The 27,072-nt window shown below is 34.3% G+C and overlaps 1 protein-coding gene across 2 annotated transcripts in view; it reads right to left on the bottom strand.

The window, feature by feature from the left end:
• Positions 1-27,072, bottom strand: part of LOC122395045 — a 285,418-nt gene that overhangs the window by 73,619 nt on the left and 184,727 nt on the right. For both annotated transcript variants that reach the window (XM_043392343.1, XM_043392352.1), the window contains exon 3: positions 497-941. In XM_043392343.1, the coding sequence (XP_043248278.1) occupies positions 497-941 (445 nt within the window). The remainder of the gene's footprint in view (positions 1-496; positions 942-27,072) is intronic.

Below are 27,072 nucleotides of genomic sequence, written 5' to 3'. Positions count from 1 at the left end.
TCAGGACTAACGATTACAAATTACAGTCCCAAATCGTAAGTCCAAAAAACTCACCTTTGCCCCGGATATATGCAAAAGAACAACCCCCTCCCACAATTTCTTTTCCTCCACACAAGAGCTACAATTCTAATTGCAATCGTTTTCAGGGCTAACGATTATAAATTACAGTTCCAAATCGTAAGTCCCCAAATTATAAATTCCAAAAATTCACCTTTGCCCCGGATATATGCAAGAGGATAACCCCCACCCACAATTTCTTTTTCTCCACACAAGAGCTGCAATTCTAATTGCAATCGTTTTCAGGACCAACGATTACAAATTACACTCCCAAATCGTGAGTCCCCAAAAACTCACCTTTGCCCCGGATATATGCAAAAGAACAACCCCCTCCCACAATTTCTTTTCCTCCACACAAGAGCTACAATTCTAATTGCAATCGTTTTCAGCACTAACGATTACAAATTACAGTCCCAAATCATAAGTACCAAAAACTCACCTTTCTCTCTGCGCGCTGGAGCACGGAACCAGGATCTTGCCCATGGTGTTCAGCTTTCCCTTGGGTTCGCACAAGTTCCCGGAGGATTGGGTCCTACGGCCCGTGAGGCCCTTTCCGTTGTGACGACTCAAATTCGAGCCCATGGTTGGCTGTTCGTTTTCCAACTGGGCCTCGTTCGTCCCCTCCGCTGCGTTCACGGCATTTCCGGGCGTGTTCTCCTTGTTCGGCCAATCGAAGTACTTGTTGATGTCCTTGGCATTGACCTTGCAGGATATCGGCGGCGGGGGCGGGGCTGGACGCGTACGTTTCCCAGCGGACACCGCTTGCACCTGAGGACGACAGCCTTTACGACGATTGCTCGGCGATTCGGTGCTCAACGAAAGTGTCTGCACCTTCCAGCTATCCTGGCCTCCGCTCGTGGGAGGCACTGTTACGATTTCCTCGCCTGTAACAAAGGTACAATTGCATTTTACAGTCCGTTCCGTGACGCTCAAGGTTCGCGAGAGATTGCGGAATTCAAGCGTGTAGAATTGCTTTGAGACCGTTAGGCGTTTTAGGAAACTAGATTGCAACTGTGGCTAGTCGCCGAACGGAGTCAAGGAGACAATTTTACGATTTAGTATTTTAATTCAGCCGTCGACCTTGTTCAGTACATTAACCTATTGACTGAGGCCCACTCTAACCTAGAACCATCGCTTTTACGCTTTTACGTTCACAGTCGACTAGCAAATTGAATATTGGTGCAAAGAGGACTATTCTATTCGGGGAACAATCAGGGTTTAAAATTGTTAATTCGATGTTAATCTTCCATATACTGTTGAAATAGAAACTCGTATTGCCCCGCCATGTGTGCGTAAGTGTGTGTGTATTGCGAGATCTTTCTTGCTGTGTTGTCCACCACGTGTGCTATATCTTATATTCACCAATATACTTATAATAAACATTAATAGTTAAGCTTATAATTACACAAGTAAATCTCAATTAAACCTAATCCACGACCAACACATACATATACGTATATTTATTGTATTTTGGTGCAAGTAAGTAATCTCATACATTCCAAAACAAGTAACTCGAATGGACTAGATAATATTTCGTTTAAAATTGAGATTGCTTCGTACTATTTACATAGAAGAATGAGAAATAAGAATTTTATCAAGATTTTTCAAAATCGTTTTACATTGATTTTGGAATCACAAATAAATTATCCTTTTCCCATTTCGAATCGGAGCGAATTTTTAATCGAATCGACAGAGTGGAAATCAAAAGATATATTTGGATTTCTTAGGAATGTTACGAGTGAAGAGCTTCGTTAATATCGGTGATTGTTCGTCGCTATCTGTTTCGCTGGTGTCAGGCTCGTTTGGAGTTTTGAACGGGTTTGGATCGTAGCCAGCCTTTCGATAGGGTCATCGGAGTATTTCGAGGGTTTAATTCGTAGTAGAACTTTGAAAGCGGCATTACTCTTATTGTTCCTGTATTCTTTTTCGATGCTCGTCGAGGCTAAACTCGAACCAAAAAGCATCGCGTCGACGCTTTGCGTCGTTGTCCGCTTCGATACGACTTCCGGAGCCAACGAATATTATAATTGCGCGTTCGTATTTTATTCACGTCCTGTTAATTCGTTTTGTGATTACTCTTAACCTGTTCCATATGATAAATAATTGATTATTTTATTCGTGAACAATCATGATGAATATAAATTCTTCAAAGTGGTTTTAATGACGATAAATATATCGGTGACTCGTTACGAGTAAAGAATCTAATCTGTAATTTTTTATGTTAAATTAACATTTTTATAAATATAGTACACCTCTTAAGTATATTCGATTAAAGGTATGCAAAGATAAAATATTTTTTGAAACTATATCCTTTAATTTTTTTTTTAATTGTAGGAAGAAATTATTGGTCACTTATACGTCTACGTATTAATTAATAAATAAACTAAGCAATATTGTGATTAAATTATAATTAAATTACATTTTGCTCCTATCTTCCAGTAGCTGCATGATTTTTCTCTAATAAAATTCTTGTGAATTCATCGAAAGGATGACTCGTTACTAAACGGATACGAGACTAATATATATCACGGAAATATTCGGTATTGTCAGTAACTTTCCTCCACCTTTCAGCATGGCGGATTCCATTGCGATAGAAGCCTGGCGATTTTGAAGCGATAAAGTCGTCGATCATATTCTCGGACATCGTCGACTTCGTTGAAGTGTGAGTCGATCGAGCAACGCCGGAACGACCGGAAGAGGACACGGTGGCCAAGTTTGAAGAAGTTTCCAGCGCAAGCTGAAGGGTGACATCTTTCGTCGTCCGAGCAACGCGTGGACGAACGTTGCTATGCAGTGCTATGACTCTACGGGTTTCCTTGACCAGTAAACGGTCTCCGTCGCTCCAATTCATCGTTGAAACGATCAATTGGCGTCGATAATGATCCACTGTGACTGTTTCACCTGGTTTGAGCAACTCTCGATAAAACATCTTTCGTATTCCGTATGATACGAAGCGAAACTTCTATCGCGATCGACGTTGGTCGAAAAGGATCCATGTTTTGGGATCTTCAAAAGGAAGAAAATGGAATTCACAGACTTTTATAAATCAATTTCATAGCATTTAAGCACTGGAGGAGACTGAGTTTGTTTGAAACGCGTAACTATATTATGTTAACTTACTCTTTACGAAACTAGAATGACTAACTTTTGCTAAGCCATATTAGGAACCCTCGATCTATTGTAAGCTTCAAAGTGTTTTGATAGAGTGCGTACAGCGATGATTCGTAAAATGAACATCGCTCCAGGGTGAGCACGTTCATCTTTCGTGCAGCAGAGGCGAAATTCGAGCGGATAATTATATGCAGCGATATCATGTTTCACGTCTCGCTGGCTCCAAACGTTCAACTTACGAACCACGTTTGGGGTTCGTTTAAAGAATCGAAGGATTAGAAAGACGAGACGATTCGTAACCTTCTGTGCACATTGTTAACGAAACTAGAACGACTAACTTTTGCTAAGCCATATTAGGAACCCTCGATCTATTGTAAGCTTCAAAGTGTTTTGATAGAGTGCGTACAGCAATGATTCGTAAAATGAACATCGCTCCAGGGTTAGCACGTTCATCTTTCGTGCAACAGAGGCAAAATTCGAGCGGATAATTATATACAGCGATATCATGTTTCATGTCTCGCTGGCTCCAAACGTTCAACTTACGAACCACGTTTGGGGTTCGTTTAAAGAGTCGTAGGATTAGAAAGACGAGACGATTCGTAACCTACTGAGCACATTGTTAACGAAACTAGAACGACTAACTTTTGCTAAGCCATATTAGGAACCCTCGATCTATTGTAAGCTTCAAAGTGTTTTGATAGAGTGCGTACAGCAATGATTCGTAAAATGAACATCGCTCCAGGGTTAGCACGTTCATCTTTCGTGCAGCAGAGGCGAAATTCGAGCGGATAATTATATACAGCGATATCATGTTTCATGTCTCGCTGGCTCCAAACGTTCAACTTACGAACCACGTTTGGGGTTCGTTTAAAGAATCGAAGGATTAGATAGACGAGACGATTCGTAACCTACTGTGCACATTGTTAACGAAACTAGAACGACTAACTTTTGCTAAGCCATATTAGGAACCCTCGATCTATTCTAAGCTTTATAGTGTTTTGATAGAGTGTGTACTGCGATGATTCGTAAAATGAACATCGCTCCAGGGTTAGCACGTTCATCTTTCGTGCAACAGAGGCGAAATTCGAGCGGATAATTATATGCAGCGATATCATGTTTCACGTTTCGCTGGCTCCAAACGGTCAACTTACGAACCACGTTTGGGGTTCGTTTAAAGAATCGAAGGATTAGATAGACGAGACGATTCGTAACCTACTGTGCACATTGTTAACGTTACGTTTATCCTATTTGATTCGTAGATGTACTGCGTTGCAGCGAGACACTAATATCCCCGGCGCACGAAGTTCGTTGCATAACTGTATTATTAATGAGAGATGTACGCACGTGCATGCACGTCAGCACGCATTCATCGAGCAGAGCTGAATCGAAAGCGACTCGCGTTGCAGCCGGTTGTTGGATCCACGGGAAACTCTTCGTTCAAGAATTTAATCGACCAAGGTATCCGAGAACAATCCTGTTTACGATATTATTCGTAAAGTACATCCGGCTTTAGCGTAGCGCAATTAATTTTTTTTCCTCGAGGTGCTCCGAACGCAAGAAAGTACAGTTTGGTTTCCCAGGTTGTAACAACTTCGTTTGTGAATTTACTGGAAGCGATCTAGAAGAGATCGAGAAGATTTAGAAGATGTGTAATAGAGTGTTATAACGATCGTAGTACTTACAATTGAGAATAACAATACGCGTATATTAGTTCTGTTAGAATTTTTAATAATTTATCTATTTTACGTTGACCCTAAGATCTAACCGTGTGTCTGTATCAAGTTGTCGTGAATGGTAAGGTACAGTAACCGGAAGTACACTGATATGTTGCTTGCATTAGCAGCTCGTGGAAGCAATGCTTCTGCTGCAAGTATGCAATTATCCACCTAGTGCTCTAACTATTAGACGGCGATTAATTTTTCAGCGTGATGGAGCACCTTGCATTGTACGAGAGGAACTGGAGATTTCGTGGCAAACCACGTTGGCCTTCAACATCATACTACAATCCTCGAGGTCTACTCGCGGAGAAATTATGAAATTGTCGAAGGGCAAATTTAGAAAAAAGATGAAAATTCTTTTCAATCGAAAAAAAATGTATTTGAGGATCCGAAGAAATTATATAGGAGGATTTTAAACAATTTTTAGTATAATAAAAAATTAATGATTTATAAGAAATGTGTATTATTTGAACCACAAAGGCTGGCCTTAAATGATAGTTAAGAAATTTATATTCTTTCGTAATCGGTTTATTATTTGGCAATACTTTGGTACATAGAGCAATATTATTGTGTTTCGAATCTGATCTCCTAATTGGACTCATCAATACGGGTTATCTATCAAATTCTGCCTTAAACGGGATTCTATTAATTGGTTCAACAATCTGGGCAAACTAATTGTGTATCGATGAACTATCGACTAATTGCAGACTGTTTAGCAAACGATTAGTGAAGCATCAAATAAATACAGGATCTGTTAGATAAGTCACTATCTATTCTGAGAAATAACTAGGATATTACAAATAAATCAACAAGAAAAGTAAGAAAGTGTCAATCATGCCATTTAATTGTGGCAATGAATCATTTTATAACTTTATATATTAATGATTCATCATTCACTCTTGTAGACGTGCTTAGAGATAATGATAGAATTAAAGTAATCTTAAGACGTCTGGAGTTCAGGATCGAAAGTTAAGAAGTCTCAAGATGCTTTGCAAGCTTGTAATTGAAAGGATTTTGAAGATTGTACTGAGAAAGTAAATAAAAGGAATGCGTTGCACTTTTATTGAGAAATCTTCTAAATTATTTTTTTCTTATAATAGATTTATTTTGAGAGATAATTTCAAAAAGTACTTATTCAAACACAAAATAAGATAAAAAATCATTTCCTTGGTCAAATAAAACATAATCGTAATTTTAAATATTTTCTTTAAACAGAAGGTTAAAAGAAATAAATACGTTTTACAAAAGAAAATGTATTCTCGTTGTCCTCAATGAACGTGTTTTCGGAGTAAAAACAGCAACGCCGAGACCTTTGTATCCCGTTCACGAAAATGGGGCAGAATCAACTCGTTAGAAAGTATATAGCGTAATTAAATCCGTAAATTAGAAACTGAATTGTGTTCGTTGTTCACTCCGCGGGTTTAATCTTGGATCGAAGAAAAAAGTTAATGCCGTTCGCACGGCAGAACTCCATTCTGTATCAGAAATTAGGTGAGTTAGTCATTACTTTCTTGTTAAAGCTTAATTAATCTCGTACAATTAGTGATCAGTCAGTTAATGAACTTTGTACACACCGTGCGTTCTCTATTGTGTGAAACTACGTTTTAATTAATCTCGATCGACACTGATTAACCTAACAGAATATTTTACAAGCCTTTTTCAAATTCTATTAAAGACATAACTATTTATGCAAAACAATTTATGCAATAATAAGTCTGTTATCGCCGGAATAAATTTTCTAAAGCCCTTCTAATAATTACAAACTGCCTTGTAGACTTTTCCAATCTGCGTAACAAACAATAATAACAGACTGTTGACAGGATTATTGTATACGCTGTCGAAAGCGTGCGCGTACGGGAAGAAAAATAATTAACACTGTGCGTTTATAAACCACCGTTGCATCGGTAATTGCACCTTACCAGTGCATGACTCATTTATAACGCACGAGTATGTAACTACCGGACTTACACGAAACAAGCTTGCCCACTGGAAGTGTGTTTAAACTATAATCGAGCGTAACGACCTATCACGAACCGCAATTCCGTAAAAACAGCGATATTTTCACTTGGATTTTAACATTTCTACCGCGAAAGAAGCATTTTCTTGCTAAAGATAGAACTTGATCAGGTTCGAGAAACCTCGTCTCGGCTGATTTATCTCTTTGCACGCTTTATTTCCACTCGTTACTTGACTGATCCGTGCAATAAAGACGTTAAATAAAATGAAATAATCGAAAAATACTTACAGAGAAACGGTTAGAAATATTTACAACTGAACAAAATTTTCTCCAAATATTTTAACACTGGAACCATTGAAGTGATCAAACTGACGCACTCGTAATTTCTAATAAAAATTGTAAAAAATATACTCCGCTGCATTTTTACAAATTTACCATGGTTTTCTGTAAGACAACGAATGAACATTTATTTCCATTGCACTATACAGTTCTTCAAGCATCTATCGTTTTAATTTCTTTAGTACGAATAAATACATTACAATTGTCGATAGTTCTAGTGTTAATTTTAAATTCTTTACTTTTAAATCCCATTTAATAATAATTTAACTATATAAATAAATAGCATATTTAATCCAAACCAAAATCTTTATATACGAGGTCTGTTAAAAAAATAACCGAACTTTTTTAGTTGTGTGTTTGTGTATCGTCATAGAAACGAACAGTTGACAGCATTGCAATTGTTATAATCTTCCGCGTAACTGACTTTTTTACAAATTGTTTACATCTTGTTTAGTTTCCTAGTTATTGCTATTGTGCTGAATAATTTAAAATTGGATACAATGAAATTATTATTAAATAACTATGGTTTAGAAAAAAGTTATTTAATAATAAAAAAATATTTAGTTTTTAATTGGATAGTAAATATTAACTATAATGATAATTTAAAATTGTATACAATGAAATTCTTATGAAATAACTATGGTTTAGAAAAAAGTTATTTAATAATAAAAAGATATTTAGTTTTTAATTGGATAGTAAATATTAACTATAATGATGATTTAAAATTGTATACAATGAAATTATAGCTATTAATAGTGTTATGAATGGTTCACCAGATTTAAAAATGGTCGTCAATCGATTGAAGATGATCCTCGATCTCAAAGGCCTTCGACTTCAACTGATGACATTCACATTCAGAAAATCAAAGATCTTGTGTGCAGTAACCGTCGTCTGACTATCAGAGAACTTGCAGAAGAAGTTGGAGTATCAATTGGGTCATGTCATGAGATTTTTACCGAAAAAGGACGCCGTTTTGACTCAATTGAGGATATTAAGAAATATTCGTCACATGCATTGAAGGACGTTTCAAAAGAAGCTATTCAGGAATGCACCGTAAAATGGAAACATCGCTGGAACAAGTGGTCAATAAAGGAGGGGAGTACTTTGAAGGAGACAAAGAGCAATAAGTTGTACATTAAACCAAACAAAATTTTTTAAAAATAGTTCGGTTATTTTTTTAACAGACCTCGTACACTCTGTATATATGTTATTAACAAAAGCGACAAAGACGTTTACTATGGAAAATATGGTCCAAGTAAACAATTTCTTGCTCCAGTGTATTCCTTTATCGTTCGAATCTACAATATTTACAAAGGTACGCGAATAAAACTGTACGTTGTATTTGCTATAGAGAAAAGATAGTTGAACCGAAACACCGCACGCGATATTACGGGTGCAACGAATGCCGTAGGATCTCGCATAAGCAAGATGAATTACTGCAAATGATCGATCGCACAACATATTTCGTAACGTGGCAATGTTATCGGCTTTAGTGATTGTTACATATATTCGTATTCGTGGTGGACCCGTTATTAAATTCTAACTGGTTTCTCGTTCCCCGTTGTTATCTGCAAGGTAATTATACGCGATTCCTATGCGCAGATAGTTAAATAGATCGTGGAGAAATATCTTTTTATGATCGGTAACCGTAAACACAGACCGTCACGCCTTGGAAATGTTCTTTCTCGTTGCAGGCAAGGGCGTACTCGATCTATTCGTCCACGTTCATTTAAATTCCTAGCTTTTATCGAATTAAATCCGGCATTATTATCGAGACAAGGAAAACCAGTAATACAACGATTCAAGGAAAATGCTTGATACTCCCAATAATTTTGTAAATCAATTTCGTGATTACAAATGGAACGACTCTACTTTCGGTATTAATTTACGATACGTTGTACAATTAAAATTATTTGCATTCCTTATGCTTCACATATTATGCAAATCACAGTATTATTAATAGGCTTCTTCGTTGTTGTGTTTACCCCGCATGCTAAACACAGAATATTTGCCCATCTCTTGAAGCTACGTAATGCATTTAATAATACGCTGCATAATGTATTACGTATTTAATTGCGACTTTCATATTTATTGTTTTCATCGTAATCAACGTGTATATTACATTGGTTTACTGCATAGAGTTCCTTATCGTTCGATAAACTTTGTGTTTCCAAGTCTCGAGTTTAGCCAAATGGTAAAATTATTTGCAATTAGATGTCTGATTAGGTATCGAATCGATGGATATTTGATTATTGATACGTGTATCATTTCCTGTTTGCGTATTGGGTTTCTCGTGTTGTAACAGATCGGTATTTATTACTATTAATTTCCATATATATTGATATAATAGTTTTCGTATCGAATAAAAATTTGTTTGCTGTTATATTTATTTTTGAATTTTCAATGAAATGCAACACTGAAAAGTTCATGAACCACCCTATTAATTTACTAGCACTTTACAGAAACGAATACTGATGAACTATGTACATACATTAATATAAGTTTCCATATCAAATACAATTTTTATTTGTTCCTAATATATTTATCTCCGAATTTTTAAAGAAAAATAAAATGGAGAAGCTTACGAACCATTAATTTGCTGACACTTTACAGGAAAGAATGGAGAAACTTATTAAATACATATTTGTTTCTGTTATACATGTCTTTGAATTTTCAAAGAACAATGAAACTGAAAAGTTCATGAACCACCCTATTAATTTACTACTACTTTACAGAAAAGAAACTGATTGTTTTGATGTACATACATTAATATAAGTTTCCATATCAAATACAATTTTTATTTGTTCCTATTATATTTATCTCTGAATTTTTAAAGAAAAATAAAGTGGAGAAGTTTATGAACCATTGTATTAATTTCCTGGCACTTTACAAGGAAAGAATGAAGAAACTTAACAAATACAACAGTTATACATGTCTTTGAATTTTCAAAGAAAAATTAAACTTAAAAGTTCATGAACCACCCTATTAATTTACTAGCATTCTACAGAAAAGAATACTGATGAACTATGTATATACATTAATATAAGTTTCCATATCAAATACAATTTGTATTTGTTCCTAATATATTTATCTCCGAATTTTTAAAGAAGAATAAAATGGAGAAGCTTACGAATCATTAATTTGCTGACACTTTACAGGAAAGAATGGAGAAACTTATTAAATACAAATTTATATTTGTTTCTGTTATACATGTCTTTGAATTTTCAAAGAACAATGAAACTGAAAAGTTCATGAACCACCCTATTAATTTACTACTACTTTACAGAAAAGAAACTGATTGTTTTGATGTACATACATTAATATAAGTTTCCATATCAAATACAATTTTTATTTGTTCCTATTATATTTATCTCTGAATTTTTAAAGAAAAATAAAGTGGAGAAGTTTATGAACCATTGTATTAATTTCCTGGCACTTTACAAGGAAAGAATGAAGAAACTTAACAAATACAACAGTTATACATGTCTTTGAATTTTCAAAGAAAAATTAAACTTAAAAGTTCATGAACCACCCTATTAATTTACTAGCATTCTACAGAAAAGAATACTGATGAACTATGTATATACATTAATATAAGTTTCCATATCAAATACAATTTTTATTTGTTCCTAATATATTTATCTCCGAATTTTTAAAGAAAAATAAAATGGAGAAGCTTACGAATCATTAATTTGCTGACACTTTACAGGAAAGAATGGAGAAACTTATTAAATACAAATTTATATTTGTTTCTGTTATACATGTCTTTGAATTTTCAAAGAACAATGAAACTGAAAAGTTCATGAACCACCCTATTAATTTACTACTACTTTACAGAAAAGAAACTGATTGTTTTGATGTACATACATTAATATAAGTTTCCATATCAAATACAATTTTTATTTGTTCCTATTATATTTATCTCTGAATTTTTAAAGAAAAATAAAGTGGAGAAGTTTATGAACCATTGTATTAATTTCCTGGCACTTTACAAGGAAAGAATGAAGAAACTTAACAAATACAACAGTTATACATGTCTTTGAATTTTCATAGAAAAATTAAACTGAAAAGTTCATGAACCACCCTATTAATTTACTAGCATTCTACAGAAAAGAATACTGATGAACTATGTATATACATTAATATAAGTTTCCATATCAAATACAATTTGTATTTGTTCCTAATATATTTATCTCCGAATTTTTAAAGAAAAATAAAATGGAGAAGCTTACGAACCATTAATTTGCTGACACTTTACAGGAAAGAATGGAGAAACTTATTAAATACAAATTTATATTTGTTTCTGTTATACATGTCTTTGAATTTTCAAAGAACAATGAAACTGAAAAGTTCATGAACCACCCTATTAATTTACTACTACTTTACAGAAAAGAAACTGATTGTTTTGATGTACATACATTAATATAAGTTTCCATATCAAATACAATTTTTATTTGTTCCTATTATATTTATCTCTGAATTTTTAAAGAAAAATAAAGTGGAGAAGTTTATGAACCATTGTATTAATTTCCTGGCACTTTACAAGGAAAGAATGAAGAAACTTAACAAATACAACAGTTATACATGTCTTTGAATTTTCAAAGAAAAATTAAACTTAAAAGTTCATGAACCACCCTATTAATTTACTAGCATTCTACAAAAAAGAATACTGATGAACTATGTACATACATTAATATAAGTTTCCATATCAAATACAATTTTTATTTGTTCCTAATATATTTATCTCCGAATTTTTAAAGAAAAATAAAATGGAGAAGCTTACGAACCATTAATTTGCTGACACTTTACAGGAAAGAATGGAGAAACTTATTAAATACAAATTTATATTTGTTTCTGTTATACATGTCTTTGAATTTTCAAAGAACAATGAAACTGAAAAGTTCATGAACCACCCTATTAATTTACTACTACTTTACAGAAAAGAAACTGATTGTTTTGATGTACATACATTAATATAAGTTTCCATATCAAATACAATTGTTATTTGTTCCTATTATATTTATCTCTGAATTTTTAAAGAAAAATAAAGTGGAGAAGTTTATGAACCATTGTATTAATTTCCTGGCACTTTACAAGGAAAGAATGAAGAAACTTAACAAATACAACAGTTATACATGTCTTTGAATTTTCAAAGAAAAATTAAACTGAAAAGTTCATGAACCACCCTATTAATTTACTAGCATTCTACAGAAAAGAATACTGATGAACTATGTACATACATTAATATAAGTTTCCATATCAAATACAATTTGTATTTGTTCCTAATATATTTATCTCCGAATTTTTAAAGAAAAATAAAATGGAGAAGCTTACGAATCATTAATTTGCTGACACTTTACAGGAAAGAATGGAGAAACTTATTAAATACAAATTTATATTTGTTTCTGTTATACATGTCTTTGAATTTTCAAAGAACAATGAAACTGAAAAGTTCATGAACCACCCTATTAATTTACTACTACTTTACAGAAAAGAAACTGATTGTTTTGATGTACATACATTAATATAAGTTTCCATATCAAATACAATTTTTATTTGTTCCTATTATATTTATCTCTGAATTTTTAAAGAAAAATAAAGTGGAGAAGTTTATGAACCATTGTATTAATTTCCTGGCACTTTACAAGGAAAGAATGAAGAAACTTAACAAATACAACAGTTATACATGTCTTTGAATTTTCAAAGAAAAATTAAACTTAAAAGTTCATGAACCACCCTATTAATTTACTAGCATTCTACAGAAAAGAATACTGATGAACTATGTATATACATTAATATAAGTTAATATAAGAAAAATTTTAATGGGGGATTCTAGAGGCCAAAATAAGACGAAAATGAAGAATAATAATTTGTTGATGGAGGCTTCGTTAAAAAGTTATTAACAATTAAATTAAAAACTTTCACATCGTTCTGGAAAAATTATTTACGGTTGAGGGGGTCCATTACAATCATTTTTGGTGAATAGACATACCCCTGAAATCCTACTCACTTTCCAGAAAAAAATTCGAGAAGGTGTGAAATTTTTCGACTAAAAAAAATTTGTCAAATCGTTGTAAAAAAAATATTTTCGGTTACGACGGTCAATTATAATCATTTTTGGTCATTATACATACCCCTGAAATCCTACGAATTTTAGAGAAAAAAATTCCTTACCGAAAATCTTAATTAGGTGCCTAAATTTTTCAACGGAAACAAAAATTTCAAATCGTTTTGGAAAAATTATTTTCGGTTGCGGGGGTCAATTATAATCATTTTTGGTGAATAGGCATACCCCCGAAATCTTGCGCATTTTCGAGAAAGAAATTCAGGACGGGTGGAACTTTAAACATTAATAGCTTTTTAACGAAGCCTCCATAAACAAATTGGTATTCTTGATTTTCGTCTTATTTTGGCATCTAGAATCTCCAATTAAAATTTTTCCCAGGTGTGATCGAACACCCTGTATTTATCTCTGTATTTTTAAAGAAAAATAAAGTGCGGAAGCTTACGAACCATTCTATTAATTTCCTGACACTTTACAGGAAAGAATGGAGAAACTTATCAAATACGAATTTGTATTTGTTCCAGTTACACATGTCTTTGAATTTTCGGAGAAAAATAAAACTTAGAAAAGTTCATGAACCATCCTAATAGAATAAATTAATTTCGCGTGGACAAAATCTAGCTTATCGAGTTTGAATATTGGTTTATTCGATACAAGATACGCGGGTGTTAATATCGAACGTGAACGCGAAACATCGAACGACGTGTCTTCATTTTCCCCGTGCAGGTTACAATAACTGGCCAGAAATTGAGTCCCTGATGTAGGTCGGGCGTTGTATTCGACGTATCTGTGAAGTATCCAGACAACTGTTTGCACATGATAGAGCGGTACATTCGCAATCCATTTGTTCTCGATTAGCCAGATTCGACGGTAAGGGGCGCAGAGATAGATATTCGGGTCAGGTTCAATCGATAAGCACTGGATTCAGTTCGTCGGTTAACTTTACGACATCTAGATTCGTCCGTACTTACTGCGGTTACGGATAAGGACCTCCTTTCAAAAGAGGGGCGGCAAATAATAGAGCCACTCCGGGCAAAGAACGATTTACACTTCCTGAGCTTCGACGCGATAGAAAACGTATTTCGCCGCGGTGTATCGTTATCTGGAAAGTTATGTTGCGACAGGCCATGGCACAGGAACCGTCAACGATATTACGCTTCTTTCGATACGTACGAGCAACGAGAAACTGGCAAATTTTTACGGATACGCTTAAACATTTTCTACGAAGTTCAAAATACACGCAGAAAAGAATTTTTGTGGTTTTAAACGACAAAAATCTTTTCAAATCAGACTTTTCAGGGTTGTTGAGGATACCAAATTTCTTAAATAAATGTACAAGTTTTTTGACAATATTATTATGCTTTCTTGTTTTCAATTGTAGGTATTGAACTATATTTTTATTTTTGATATTATCAATCAAGGTTGACTTGTCTTTGCAGGATTGTTGGGGATACCAAATTTTTTAAATAAATGTACAAGTTGTTTGACAATATTATTATGCTTTTTTGCTTTCGATTTTAGGTATTGAACTATATTTTTATTTTTGATATTATCAATCAGGGTTGGCTTGTCTTTTCAGGGTTGATGAGGATACCAAATTTTTTAAATAAAAAATACAAGTTCAAGTCAAAATGTACAAGTTCTTCGACAACATTATTATGCTTTTTTGTTTTCAATTTCAGGTATTAAACTATATTTTTATTTTTGATATTATCAATCAGGGTTGACTTGTCTTTGCAGGGTTGTTGGGGATATCAAATTTTTTAAATAAATGTACAAGTTCTTCGACAATATTATTAAACTTTTTTGCTTTCAATATTAAGTGAAACAACATTTTTGTTTTTGATATTAGCACACGAGGTTAGCAGTATTTCTGAAACTGATTTTGAATTAAAAAACCAAGTGTGAAACTCTGTGAATGATCTACTAGGAAAGTATCGTCATATTAGAAGAGAAAAACTGAAATTTTGAAGACGAAACACTAGTTAGAAAGATATTAAAAATCGAATGAATTTATGAGGCATTTATGCAATTGTCAAAATGTGTAAACGAAAGAGTCCCTTTCGAAAGGAAGCGTGAAACAGCCTTCAAAAACGAAAAGTATCCGGCTCGTTGGGAGCGATAAGAAGAATTTAGGTCAACGCCAAAGTTTAGGAGCATTTTCATAGAAGTTCGCAGAGAGATGGATGATTGATCTGAAATTTACACTCTGTGGGTTTATCAAAGTTCTTTTATCAAAAAAACTTTATTAAAGTTAACGAATAACATTCTAGTCCACGTAATTTACAATACGACGTTTCACTAATGGCGAAGTAAATAAAGTCATTTGATATACTATTGCAAATGATCAAATACAATGATTTTATTTCGTAACATAGCATTAAAAACACAAATTCTGAATTCGATGTGAAAATGATAAATCGTTGCCTGATCGAAACGATGAAATAATAACGATTCAAATTAATTAAAAAACTAAATCTAACAAGTACACAATGATTTATACAGGGTGTTCAGCCACTCCAGGGAAAAATTTTAATTTGTTGATTGAGGCTTCGTTAAAAATTTATTAACAAAATTATTGTTAAAAATCATTAATAAAATTTCTCCACCTACACGAATTTTTTTCTCGAAAATGGTTAGGAATTCGAGGGTATGTCTGTTCACCAAGAATGATTGTAACTGACCCTTGTAACCGAAAATAATTTATTAGAACGATTTGAAACTTTTCAATTTTGTTGAAAAATTTCATATATTTTTGAATTTTTTTCTCGAAAATGAGTAGGAATTCGAGAGTATGTCTATTCACCAAGAATGAATGTAATTGTTCTCTGCAACTAAAAATAATTTTTCCATAACGATATGAAAGTTTTTTTTCGCCGAAAAATTTAGACACTTTCAGAATTTTTTTCTCGAAATTGCATAGGATTTCGAGGATATGACTATTCACCAAAAATGATTGTAATTGACCCCTGTAACTGAAAATAATTTTTCCAGAATGATTTGAAAATTTTTAATTGCTGAAAAATTTAGGCACCTCCTGTCGATGTTTCTTAGAAATTCGTTTCTAATTTTTAGTAATTTCGTTTGACATTCTACAGAAAAGTTGTTTAATACTTTTTTGTAGGTATCCATGAATTATACTTCCTCCCAAAATTTCAATCCAATATATTCACTATTCTAGGAGTTATGGCCGTTTGAAAATTGGACCACATTTATGGGGGTTTTTTTACTTTACGGTGTTAAGAAACAACTTTTCAAATATTTTTGAAATTTCTACATATTCTTGATCAAAATACGCATAGTTTGCATTTTGAAACTTTAAAATCCTCCAATCCGTTCAGGAGTTATGATGTTTTAAACATACGCATGAAATTTCAGGGAACCATTTCTGGCCTCACATTAGATTTTCAATAAAGAATTTTTTTCTCGAAAATGAGTAGGATTTCGGTCGTATATGTATTGACCAAAAATGATTGTAATTGACTTTCGCAACCAAAAATAATTTTTCCAGAACGATTTGAAATTTGTTAATTTCGCCGAAAAATTTTCCGGTTGGTATGGAACTTTAAACGTTAATAACTTTTTAACGAAGCATCAATCAACAAATTGTTGTTCTTGATTTTCGTCTCATTTTGGCCTGCAGAATCTCCCCTAAAATTTTTCCCGGGGGTGTCTAATTCTAGCTAGTGTATTCTATGCATAAAATAAAGGACAAAAGTCTAATTTTCATTGTTAAAAAATTCTTAAATTTTGGATATTTTAATTATACGTGTATTTCAAATGCACGTGTAATGGGGATCTCCATTTTCCACGACGACCGTATTTATCGATCAAACCCGACACAATCGAATATCTTCGGTCGAAAGAGTTTACAACCGGATGTCGGTCGGTAGGAAAAGCCATGGCGTGTATAAATGGAGACGATCGCGCCGGATCGTAAACCAATTCGCATTATGCCAAGCACGTGCTTTCCAATCAAGCGGACCGCGGCGTATCCACTCGTGCTGAAACCGTTGCAGGAAAATCCATTTGTATGCCAATTAAACCGCGTCCGCCGTGCATTTATTATGGAAAGGTCAAAGGCAGTGGGCGTGATATACCCCTTGGATAACTAAACAACGGTCAGAGAAATATCCGGGCCGTTCGTGTTTACGTATATTATGTAAATATCTGATCGACGTCGCGTTAACTCGGAGCAATAACAATATTCGAGGGGTCGAATTCCAAACTATTACGATTTCCAAAGTGGTGTACCCACCACGATTGCCTTGTAGCGTTAAAACAAGGATTTTAATATTCTTATGTACTATCCAGAGATGACTTGTTGGCTAGGCACCAACAAACTAAACGGGGCAAGGGCAAGGAGAGAAGGTCTACTTTCCGCCTTATTCCCACCATAGAGGCCCGCTCTGACGTCACGTTACATAGTAATAGCGTCTCCATAACCACAAGAGATACACTTTTGTTCTATTCATGGCTAGTATTTTGAGCGTACGTTTACGCCAATGCCTCTCAGTCTTGTCCTATCTTACTCTTTTCCTATACATTTCGTTCGCGACCTTTGTCACGCGATGGAATTGTAGTTGTGAGCGACTCAGCCAATAACGACAATGCGTGTGAGAGCAAGCGTCGCTATTAAGCTACGGCCAATCAGCGTGCCTAGCCATCAAGTCATCGCTGCATAGTAGGTGAATCGAGCGTACGAGAACGTTAGAGTCACTTTGAGATTAAATTTTTGCATTCTACGGTACTTTTGCTAGAATATTGTAATGTTGTTTGCGTGGAATAATATTCTGTACCTGGGTCCATTTGTGGAAACGTGTAATCGAGCGTGACACTTCGTTTGCATTTGAAAAACACGATTCATTACGGTATGACAGCCTCCATTAAGTTTATGTTTTTTACTGTTGCCTTTCGTTTTTATCGCATAAAAATGTCCAATGTTTGAAAATTCTTATACGAACGTTGGATTTTCGTAAATTACTTAGTGTAAACATATCGAGCAAAGTCACGAGACTAAACGCCTTGGAAAAAGTAAGTCCGTCGTAAATAAAATTTTCTTGCAACCCGGTTTTCATCACTTAATAGATACAACACTCTGCTCTGTTGTTAACAGGCGAGATTTATTGGTGCTTCAAGAGTTCGTCGTAAAATCGCAATAAAGCGGACCACGAGTGTTCAAAGGTAAATCTATGCAACTATAGATCATATCTATAGGTCATTAAGCCTTGCTTACCCCGGTGCAATATTCTCTGCTTTAAATTCACTGAAAACGCCTTCGTCCTTGAACGAGCAGAAGAAAATGAACGTAATAAAACGCGATTACAGCTCGTTGAACGAAATTGCTTTATGGCCGTGGCTGTTTAACTCGAACCCGGGTATTCGTCGCTTAATCTTTAATGCGTTACGAAGAAAAGGTGAAAGCCGATGTTATAAAACGATCGCGAAAAATAAACCGTACAGGCGTAACGACGATATCGTGTACAAGATTGTTATTTTACCTGGTATACGGATTAGGTGCACCATACCACGAACAATTGTTTAAAACAAAACCACTAAAACGTTGACCTTCGCTCGCGTCGAGTGTCGCCGTGGACTCATTGGACTGGTATGAGACTGAATGAGCTTCGTAATACTGATAACGCTAAAATATGTGTTACGGTTACAATTGATAAGGTTCTAGCGTCATTTCAACGTAGATACCGACTACATCGGTATTCACGCATGAGTAAAGTTTCGGTCTTGATAATATTAGGTTCATAATCTGTTAAAATTAATACACGATATATGGAAATTTCATTTCCCGCTTTCAATTTAGGCGTTAATCGTCGAATCTATTGTGTCGTGATTGGATTTGACAATTTGTTTGCACTCAGTTTCGTTAACTGGGGAATCGCGATTTACTGGGTGGTCGGATTCTAATACGATTATAATTTGTAGATTCAAATTTCTTTGTGGACGAGGATTTTAAATGGGACAATATTTGCATTCAGTTTGGTCAACGGGGGAAATTCGTGATTTACGGTGGTTAGTCGATTCTGGGACGATTATAATTTGTAATTTGTTCAAATTTCTTCGTGGACGAAGAAGAGTTCGTAGTTTGTTGTTGTATGGAGAAGTAAGCGAGATAACAGAAGAAAAAAAAGGTTCATATACAATATAGGAATAGGTGATCCGTCGAGCGCTTGTGAGAAAGGCAAGAGTGTAGCCCTCTGCTGGCGGGCGCGGGAGTTGTCGCTACGATACAATCAAAAATTTAATTATTACCTTTACCAACAATCATTTCATCGATTTCGACTAATTTCACTAATTTCAACCATGCATCTAACAGTGTTCGATTTAATCTCCAAACGAGGCAACCTTGCTCCACGATCGAAAGAAGCATTTTGAATGGGACAATATTTGCATTCAGTTTGGTCAACAGGGGAAATTCGTGATTTATTGTGGTTAGTCGATTCTGGTACGATTATAATTTGTAATTTGTTCAAATTTCTTTGTGGACGAAGAAGAGTTCGTAGTTTATTGTTATATGGAGAAGTAAGGGAGATAGCAAAAAAAAAGGATCATATACAATATAGGAATAGGTGATCAGTCGAGCGCTTGTGAGAAAGGCAAGAGTGTAGCCCTCTGCTGGCGGGCGCGGGAGTTGTCGCCACGATACAATCAAAAATTTAATTATTACCTTTACCAACAATCATTTCATCGATTTCGACTAATTTCACTAATTTCAACCATTCGTCTAACACTGTTCGATTTAATCTCCAAACGAGGCAACCTTGCTCCACGATCGAAAGAAGCATTTTGAATGGAACAATATTTGCATTCAGTTTGGTCAACAGGGGAAATTCGTGATTTACGGTGGTTAGTCGATTCTGGGACGATTATAATTTGTAATTTGTTCAAATTTCTTCGTGGACGAAGAAGAGTTCGTAGTTTGTTGTTGTATGGAGAAGTAAGCGAGATAGCAGAAGAAAAAAAAGGTTCATATACAATATAGGAATAGGTGATCCGTCGAGCGCTTGTGAGAAAGGCAAGAGTGTAGCCCTCTGCTGGCGGGCGCGGGAGTTGTCGCTACGATACAATCAAAAATTTAATTATTACCTTTACCAACAATCATTTCATCGATTTCGACTAATTTCACTAATTTCAACCATGCATCTAACAGTGTTCGATTTAATCTCCAAACGAGGCAACCTTGCTCCACGATCGAAAGAAGCATTTTGAATGGGACAATATTTGCATTCAGTTTGGTCAACAGGGGAAATTCGTGATTTATTGTGGTTAGTCGATTCTGGTACGATTATAATTTGTAATTTGTTCAAATTTCTTTGTGGACGAAGAAGAGTTCGTAGTTTATTGTTATATGGAGAAGTAAGGGAGATAGCAAAAAAAAAGGATCATATACAATATAGGAATAGGTGATCAGTCGAGCGCTTGTGAGAAAGGCAAGAGTGTAGCCCTCTGCTGGCGGGCGCGGGAGTTGTCGCCACGATACAATCAAAAATTTAATTATTACTTTTACCAACAATCATTTCATCGATTTCGACTAATTTCACTAATTTCAACCATGCATCTAACAGTGTTCGATTTAATCTCCAAACGAGGCAACCTTGCTCCACGATCGAAAGAAGCATTTTGAATGGAACAATATTTGCATTCAGTTTGGTCAACAGGGGAAATTCGTGATTTATTGTGGTTAGTCGATTCTGGGACGATTATAATTTGTAATTTGTTCAAATTTCTTCGTGGACGAAGAAGAGTTCGTAGTTTGTTGTTGTATGGAGAAGTAAGCAAGATAGCAGAAGAAAAAAAAGGTTCATATACAATATAGGAATAGGTGATCCGTCGAGCGCTTGTGAGAAAGGCAAGAGTGTAGCCCTCTGCTGGCGGGCGCGGGAGTTGTCGCTACGATACAATCAAAAATTGAATTATTACCTTTACCAACAATCATTTCATCGATTTCGACTAATTTCACTAATTTCAACCATTCATCTAACACTGTTCGATTTAATCTCCAAACGAGGCAACCTTGCTCCACGATCGAAAGAAGCATTTTGAATGGGACAATATTTGCATTCAGTTTGGTCAACAGGGGAAATTCGTGATTTATTGTGGTTAGTCGATTCTGGTACGATTATAATTTGTAATTTGTTCAAATTTCTTCGTGGACGAAGAAGAGTTCGTAGTTTGTTGTTATATGGAGAAGTAAGCGAGATAGCAGAAAAAGAAGGATCATATGCAATATAGAAATAGGTGATCAGTCGAGCGCTTGTGAGAAAGGCAAGAGTGTAGCCCTCTGCTTACGGGCGCGGGAGTTGTCGTCACGATACAATCAAAAATTTAATTATTACCTTTACCAACAATCATTTCATCGATTTCGACTAATTTCACTAATTTCAACCATGCATCTAACTCTGTTCGATTTAATCTCTAAACGAGGCAACCTTGCTCCTCGAAAGAAGCTTGAACACGTTGCACGCGAGGCGAAACCAATTTTGTTTAGGTGCACGAAGATTCCACTGTATTCGATTTATTTCTTCGAACATTTCGTTGCATATCTAGTCAACAAGTCGAATGGTTTCATGCTTTTAGCCTGTAGGGCGAGTACTCGTACGTTCTCGCTGCGATAGCGCCTGGTTTCAATTTCAGCCACGGAAAGTAGGAAAAAGAATTCTTGCGTTCCGCGAGTCGCGATGAATCGACCGAAATTATTCAGTTTATTCTTGCTCTCCCCGGGTTATACGAGTTTACACGCGGCGCTAGAGCAGCTTTGGAAGTTTTTCCGTCGCGAACGACATATTTTCGAGTTACTCCAGCCCCGAAGTTTGCTCGCGCCTGGATATGTTTCATCTTCGCGACAAGAATACAGAGTTATGGCGTCCGTGATCCCGCGAGCTTCTGGAGTAAACGGGACCTCGCCTCGGTCCTTTCTAATCGCGCGATATTTGCGGTTCGACCTTCGAGATATTTTCCTTGAGCACTGCCCGCTCGTAAAATGCAATCCCACCGAGGTTTTTCGTCGTACGAAGTTTCCACGCCGCGGGGGAATCGCGAGATAAAAATACGAATGTTTTAATAAAAAAAATTATACTTAACGAGCGTCGCGAGGGCCGTGAATTTTGCGATCGTTCGCCCTTAAATGGCGGGGCAGATCTTTTTAAAATTTCATATTCAGATAAAATGGAATTCATCGATGAATTTTTAAATCGACATTTAGACAAGTCGAAAACGAGGCAATTTTATATTTAGTTTCTTTTGACACGAAGCTTCATTTTTTGTATTTAATTTTAGCGCAGGTGGTCGTATTATTATTTATTTGATTGGTAAGATCTTGAGAGAAATTCTTCAATTTAACTTTTATTTCAAAATTATTGCAGGGTAAATGGTGGACAGGGGTGGTACATTGTAAACTATAGTAAACAGCAGTAAAGGAAAGAGTCAGGTTCAAATGTATAGATAACAGTCGGTATAACTTTGCATTAAATTTGCGGTTATGTTTGCCAAGTTCTGCTTTCAAGCTGCTGTTGCCTTTAGAACCATAACGCCCTCCGAATGCATGGAAATCACACCTAATACGCTTTATAATAGCGTGCAGTTGTGCATGCAGTTCTCGTTATGCAGCTGGTTGGTTAGTAATCGGTGTTTCACAACGCTGTGAATTAGTCCGATACGGTTACTGTACGAACAGGTCCTTTGTATCTATAGCGAGTGTTCTTGAATTTAATATGCAACAATCGCGTTATTAAACCGAAACCTTTAAATTATGTCTTTCGAAAACTTCCACAAGCTTTCTCGTTCTCTACGTACTCCTTTCAAGTATTTAAAATAACACTTTCGATAATTTGTTAGGCACTCGGAAAATTACGACTGCAAACGTAATGATTACATTACAAAATTTTTTACAGTAAATTACACCTCTGAGAAAAATTTTAATGGGAGATTCTAGAGGCCAAAATGAGACGAAAATCAAGAATACCAATCTGTCGATGGAGGCTTTGTTAAAAAATTATTAATGTTTAAAGTTCCGGCAGTACTGAATTTTTTTCTCGAAAATGCGCAGGATTTCGGGGGTATGTCTATTCACCAAAAATGATTGCAATTGACTCCCGCAACCAAAAATAATTTTTTTAGAACGATATGAATTTTTTCAATTTTGTCGAAAAATTTCATACCTTCTCGAATTTTTTTCTCGAAAATGGTTAGGATTTCGGAGGTATATCTATTGACTAAAAATGATTGTAATTGATCCTCACAAAAGAAAATAATTTTTTCAGAACGATTTGTAATTTTTTTTTTCATTGAAAAATTTAGGCACCTTCTCGAATTTTTTTCTCGAAAGTGTGTAGGATTTCGGAGGTATGTGTAATGACCAAAAATGATTGTAATTGACCCCCACAACTGAAAATAATTTTTCCAGAACGATTTGAAATTTTTTTTTCCGTCGAAAAATTTCACACATTCTCGAATTTTTTTCTCGAAAATGCGCAGGATTTCGGGGGTATGTATATTCACAAAAAATAATTGTAATTGACCCTCACATCCGAAAATAATTTTTCCAGAACGATTTGAAATTTTTGAATCTAATTGTTAATAACCTTTTAATGAAGCCTCCATCAACAAATTGGTATTCTTGATTTTCGTCTTATCTTGGGCTCTAGAATCTCCCATTAAAATTTTCCCCAGGGTTGTCCGAACACCCTGTATACTATAAGCACATACATATACATATTTTCCGGGTTAGGTTACTAACAACATATCTATAGCTGTACCTAGCTTCTCTACCGTTACGTATACTTATTTCTATTGTTTTCTTCTTTATCACTTTTTTTTTTGTTGCAATAATTCATTTCTTCTCTGTAAATAAATTCTTGATGAAAATATATTTTATATCTTGACTTGAAATTCTATTTCAGACAGAAATATAAGAACTGTTAATTCTATAGTGAGGAGTTATGTAAAAAGAAGTAGCGTGATTCGAATTAAATCTATCGACTTTAAATTATTTTTAAAATGAATAAATGGTTATCTAAATAACATTCTGTTCAAGTAGCTAACCAGATAAGCATATTTAAAGTAATTCATTTTAACGTTGATGGTTTAAAGTTTGATTTGTAATTATGATTTCCACGACTTTCATAAATTCCTGCAAGGTCTGAGTTCACCGTTTGAAACCAAATCTGTGCATAAACCGAAGACAAAGTATGCACTTAGAATATTACCTAGATAACGGTACAGCTCTAGCTGGATTGTGTTAGTTTATATGGTGTCATTAGTGACTGAGGTAATGCATTATTAGCTGATCCGTCTACATAATGGGACTTGTGCATTTGTGGCATAGTTAAATGTTATTCGACAGTCGTCAAGCGATTTATATCCTGTAATTTTAGAAAAACAGATAATTAAGTTTCTGAGTCTTCAAAATCCTACAAAAATCGGTCTCTTTAGTAACGAAAAATTGTTAAAAGCAGAATACGTATTTCACAATAACTGCTCGTAGTTTTCGGTTATTATTTACTTGCTTTAATAATTCATATATGTTACACATATTCTTGCGATTTTATCGTGTATTTCCTACCATTAAAATCATTTACTTTCAATTCCTTTTAAAAACCCTCGATAACATAGCGAAGAATTTTCATTAAATTATCAAAGTAATGGAACAGTTCATTTACTTTAACTCCTCATTAAAAATTCTACTCTTAATAACAAAGCATAAAATTTTCATTAAAATATCGAGCTAACGGGAACGTTGAATTTGATCACTATTCGGTAACAAGGATGTGCAAAATATCTCTCGAAAAAATTTACTTTCATAATACTATATTCGTGACGTAATTCAGAGGATCGATGCCCTTGTAAAAATAACGAATAAAAAATGAAAAACCTTTTATGGTTACTCGTTTCGCAGTGAACAAACGTAGATAGGATTGGTCGAATAAATGTTGTATATAAATCGCTGTACTCGTGACGCATACGTCTTCCAGTTCTTCGTTGCTATAGTTGATCACCTTCCTTCGTGTACCGTACGATTGTGCAATTTTTTATACTCTTTTTCGTGACTTGCGAGCATAGAAGGAGCCTAGTTTCTGCATGCTTGATGTTTTAAAGATATTCATCTCGCGAAGAATGACATTGACACATTTCTTTATCGTCAGAAACACGGAAGCTTCGGACTACTTTGCAATAAAATTCAGTATCTCCTTGGATATTGGTGTTTTCGTGTAAAAAATTTTTGTAACGAAGATTCGTAGGTAGTTACACGATCATATTATTCTTCTCCAATATTTTTGCCGTTTTTAAAACGTTTCTTTATCTCAGACCGATGGAAAATCGAAAGAAGCGATCCATCACTGATAAAACGAGTAATGGTCCAAAAGGGGAAAATTTTGTCCCCTGGTGCTCGTTAGAACCAAGATCGACTATTATAGCAAAATCCCAAGAAGCTTCCAACTGTTTTGCATACGGTAAGGAGCATTTTTCTTCGAATGTTTGCGGTTCCGCTCGACAGGATCGTCAAGGACAATAGTAGAAAATAAGTCCTGCCACGCAAGACACTACGGGGTTATAAATTGGAACGATTCGGTTCGTGCGATTTTCACGCTCTCAGGGATTTCAAACGGACGTCCGACCGCGAAAAACTATATTTTATCGTCAAAGTGAACAGATCATTAAGAACCAGTAAGATAATTCAAGATTAAGGATCGATTTTGCTCCAAATTCCAAGGCAGCGGAACTTGAAGCTGATTAATGATTCACATTTATGGAAAAAATAAAAAAAATCCATTTATTTTTATTCGAATTTACCATTAAACTATTTTACACTCTGACGACCATTTTCCATCGTTTCTTATTTACTCAGGATTAAAAGAAGAGGATTTTATGTGTAACTACCCTAGTAGCACAAAATATTGTATACACATTCATATAATATTAAAAAGAGATTCAATCTTTTTTTAATATTCAAATATACATACAATATTTATTTTATATTAAGTAACAAATATTTTTTTTTAAATATGCAGGAAATATCTATTTCATGTTACGAGAAAAATATGTTTTTCTCAATATTAAATGAATCTTTATTCCATATTAGAAATAGAATATTTTTCCCTAATATACAGATAATATTTATTTCATATCATGGAAAATATATTTTTCCTCATTATAAAATGAATCTTTATGTAATATTTGAAGTAGAATATTTATTTTTAAATATTTAGGAAATATTTTATGTTTATCATGAATGAATATTTGTTCCAGAATATGATGCGAAGTAAAATGTTTACTTTTAATTTACATTAATTTGTGTATGTCACTTAATCGACATGTATTTATATTATAAGAACATTAATGCAACAAAGTTGTGCATGAAAAATAATCGTGTAGCTCTTACGTCTTACATAATATGATTGAACTGTAAGATTAAACATTCTTTTAATTATTATTAATTTTTTGTATGTGTTAATAAAATAAATGAATTAACAAATAATCAAAATATTATTTTGTTAATTGGATAAAATTTATTGTAGTATTATAAAATAAATTTAAATTATTAGAAAATGGTGAACTTGGATCTTGAAAAGAAAATATATTCGCAATTGTAGTACAGTTAACAAAATATATTGTATGTGTTTCGATGCTTACCTACGATGGAAGTACTTGAGGAAATATATATCTGTATGTCGTTAACATACTATTAATAATATGCGTCATTAAAAAAAAGTAGTTTGATTTTTAACTAAACAATTTTTTTAACAGAAGTTTATCTCTTCTAATAATTATATGATTTGATACGAGATATATATATATATATTTTTTATTTTATA

Source organism: Colletes gigas, unplaced genomic scaffold (assembly GCF_013123115.1).
Source record: "Colletes gigas isolate AHSC1104 unplaced genomic scaffold, ASM1312311v1 Colletes_gigas_Sc00001, whole genome shotgun sequence".
Classification (NCBI taxonomy): Eukaryota; Metazoa; Arthropoda; class Insecta; order Hymenoptera; family Colletidae; genus Colletes; species Colletes gigas.
This window is presented reverse-complemented; position numbering and strand designations above follow the sequence as displayed.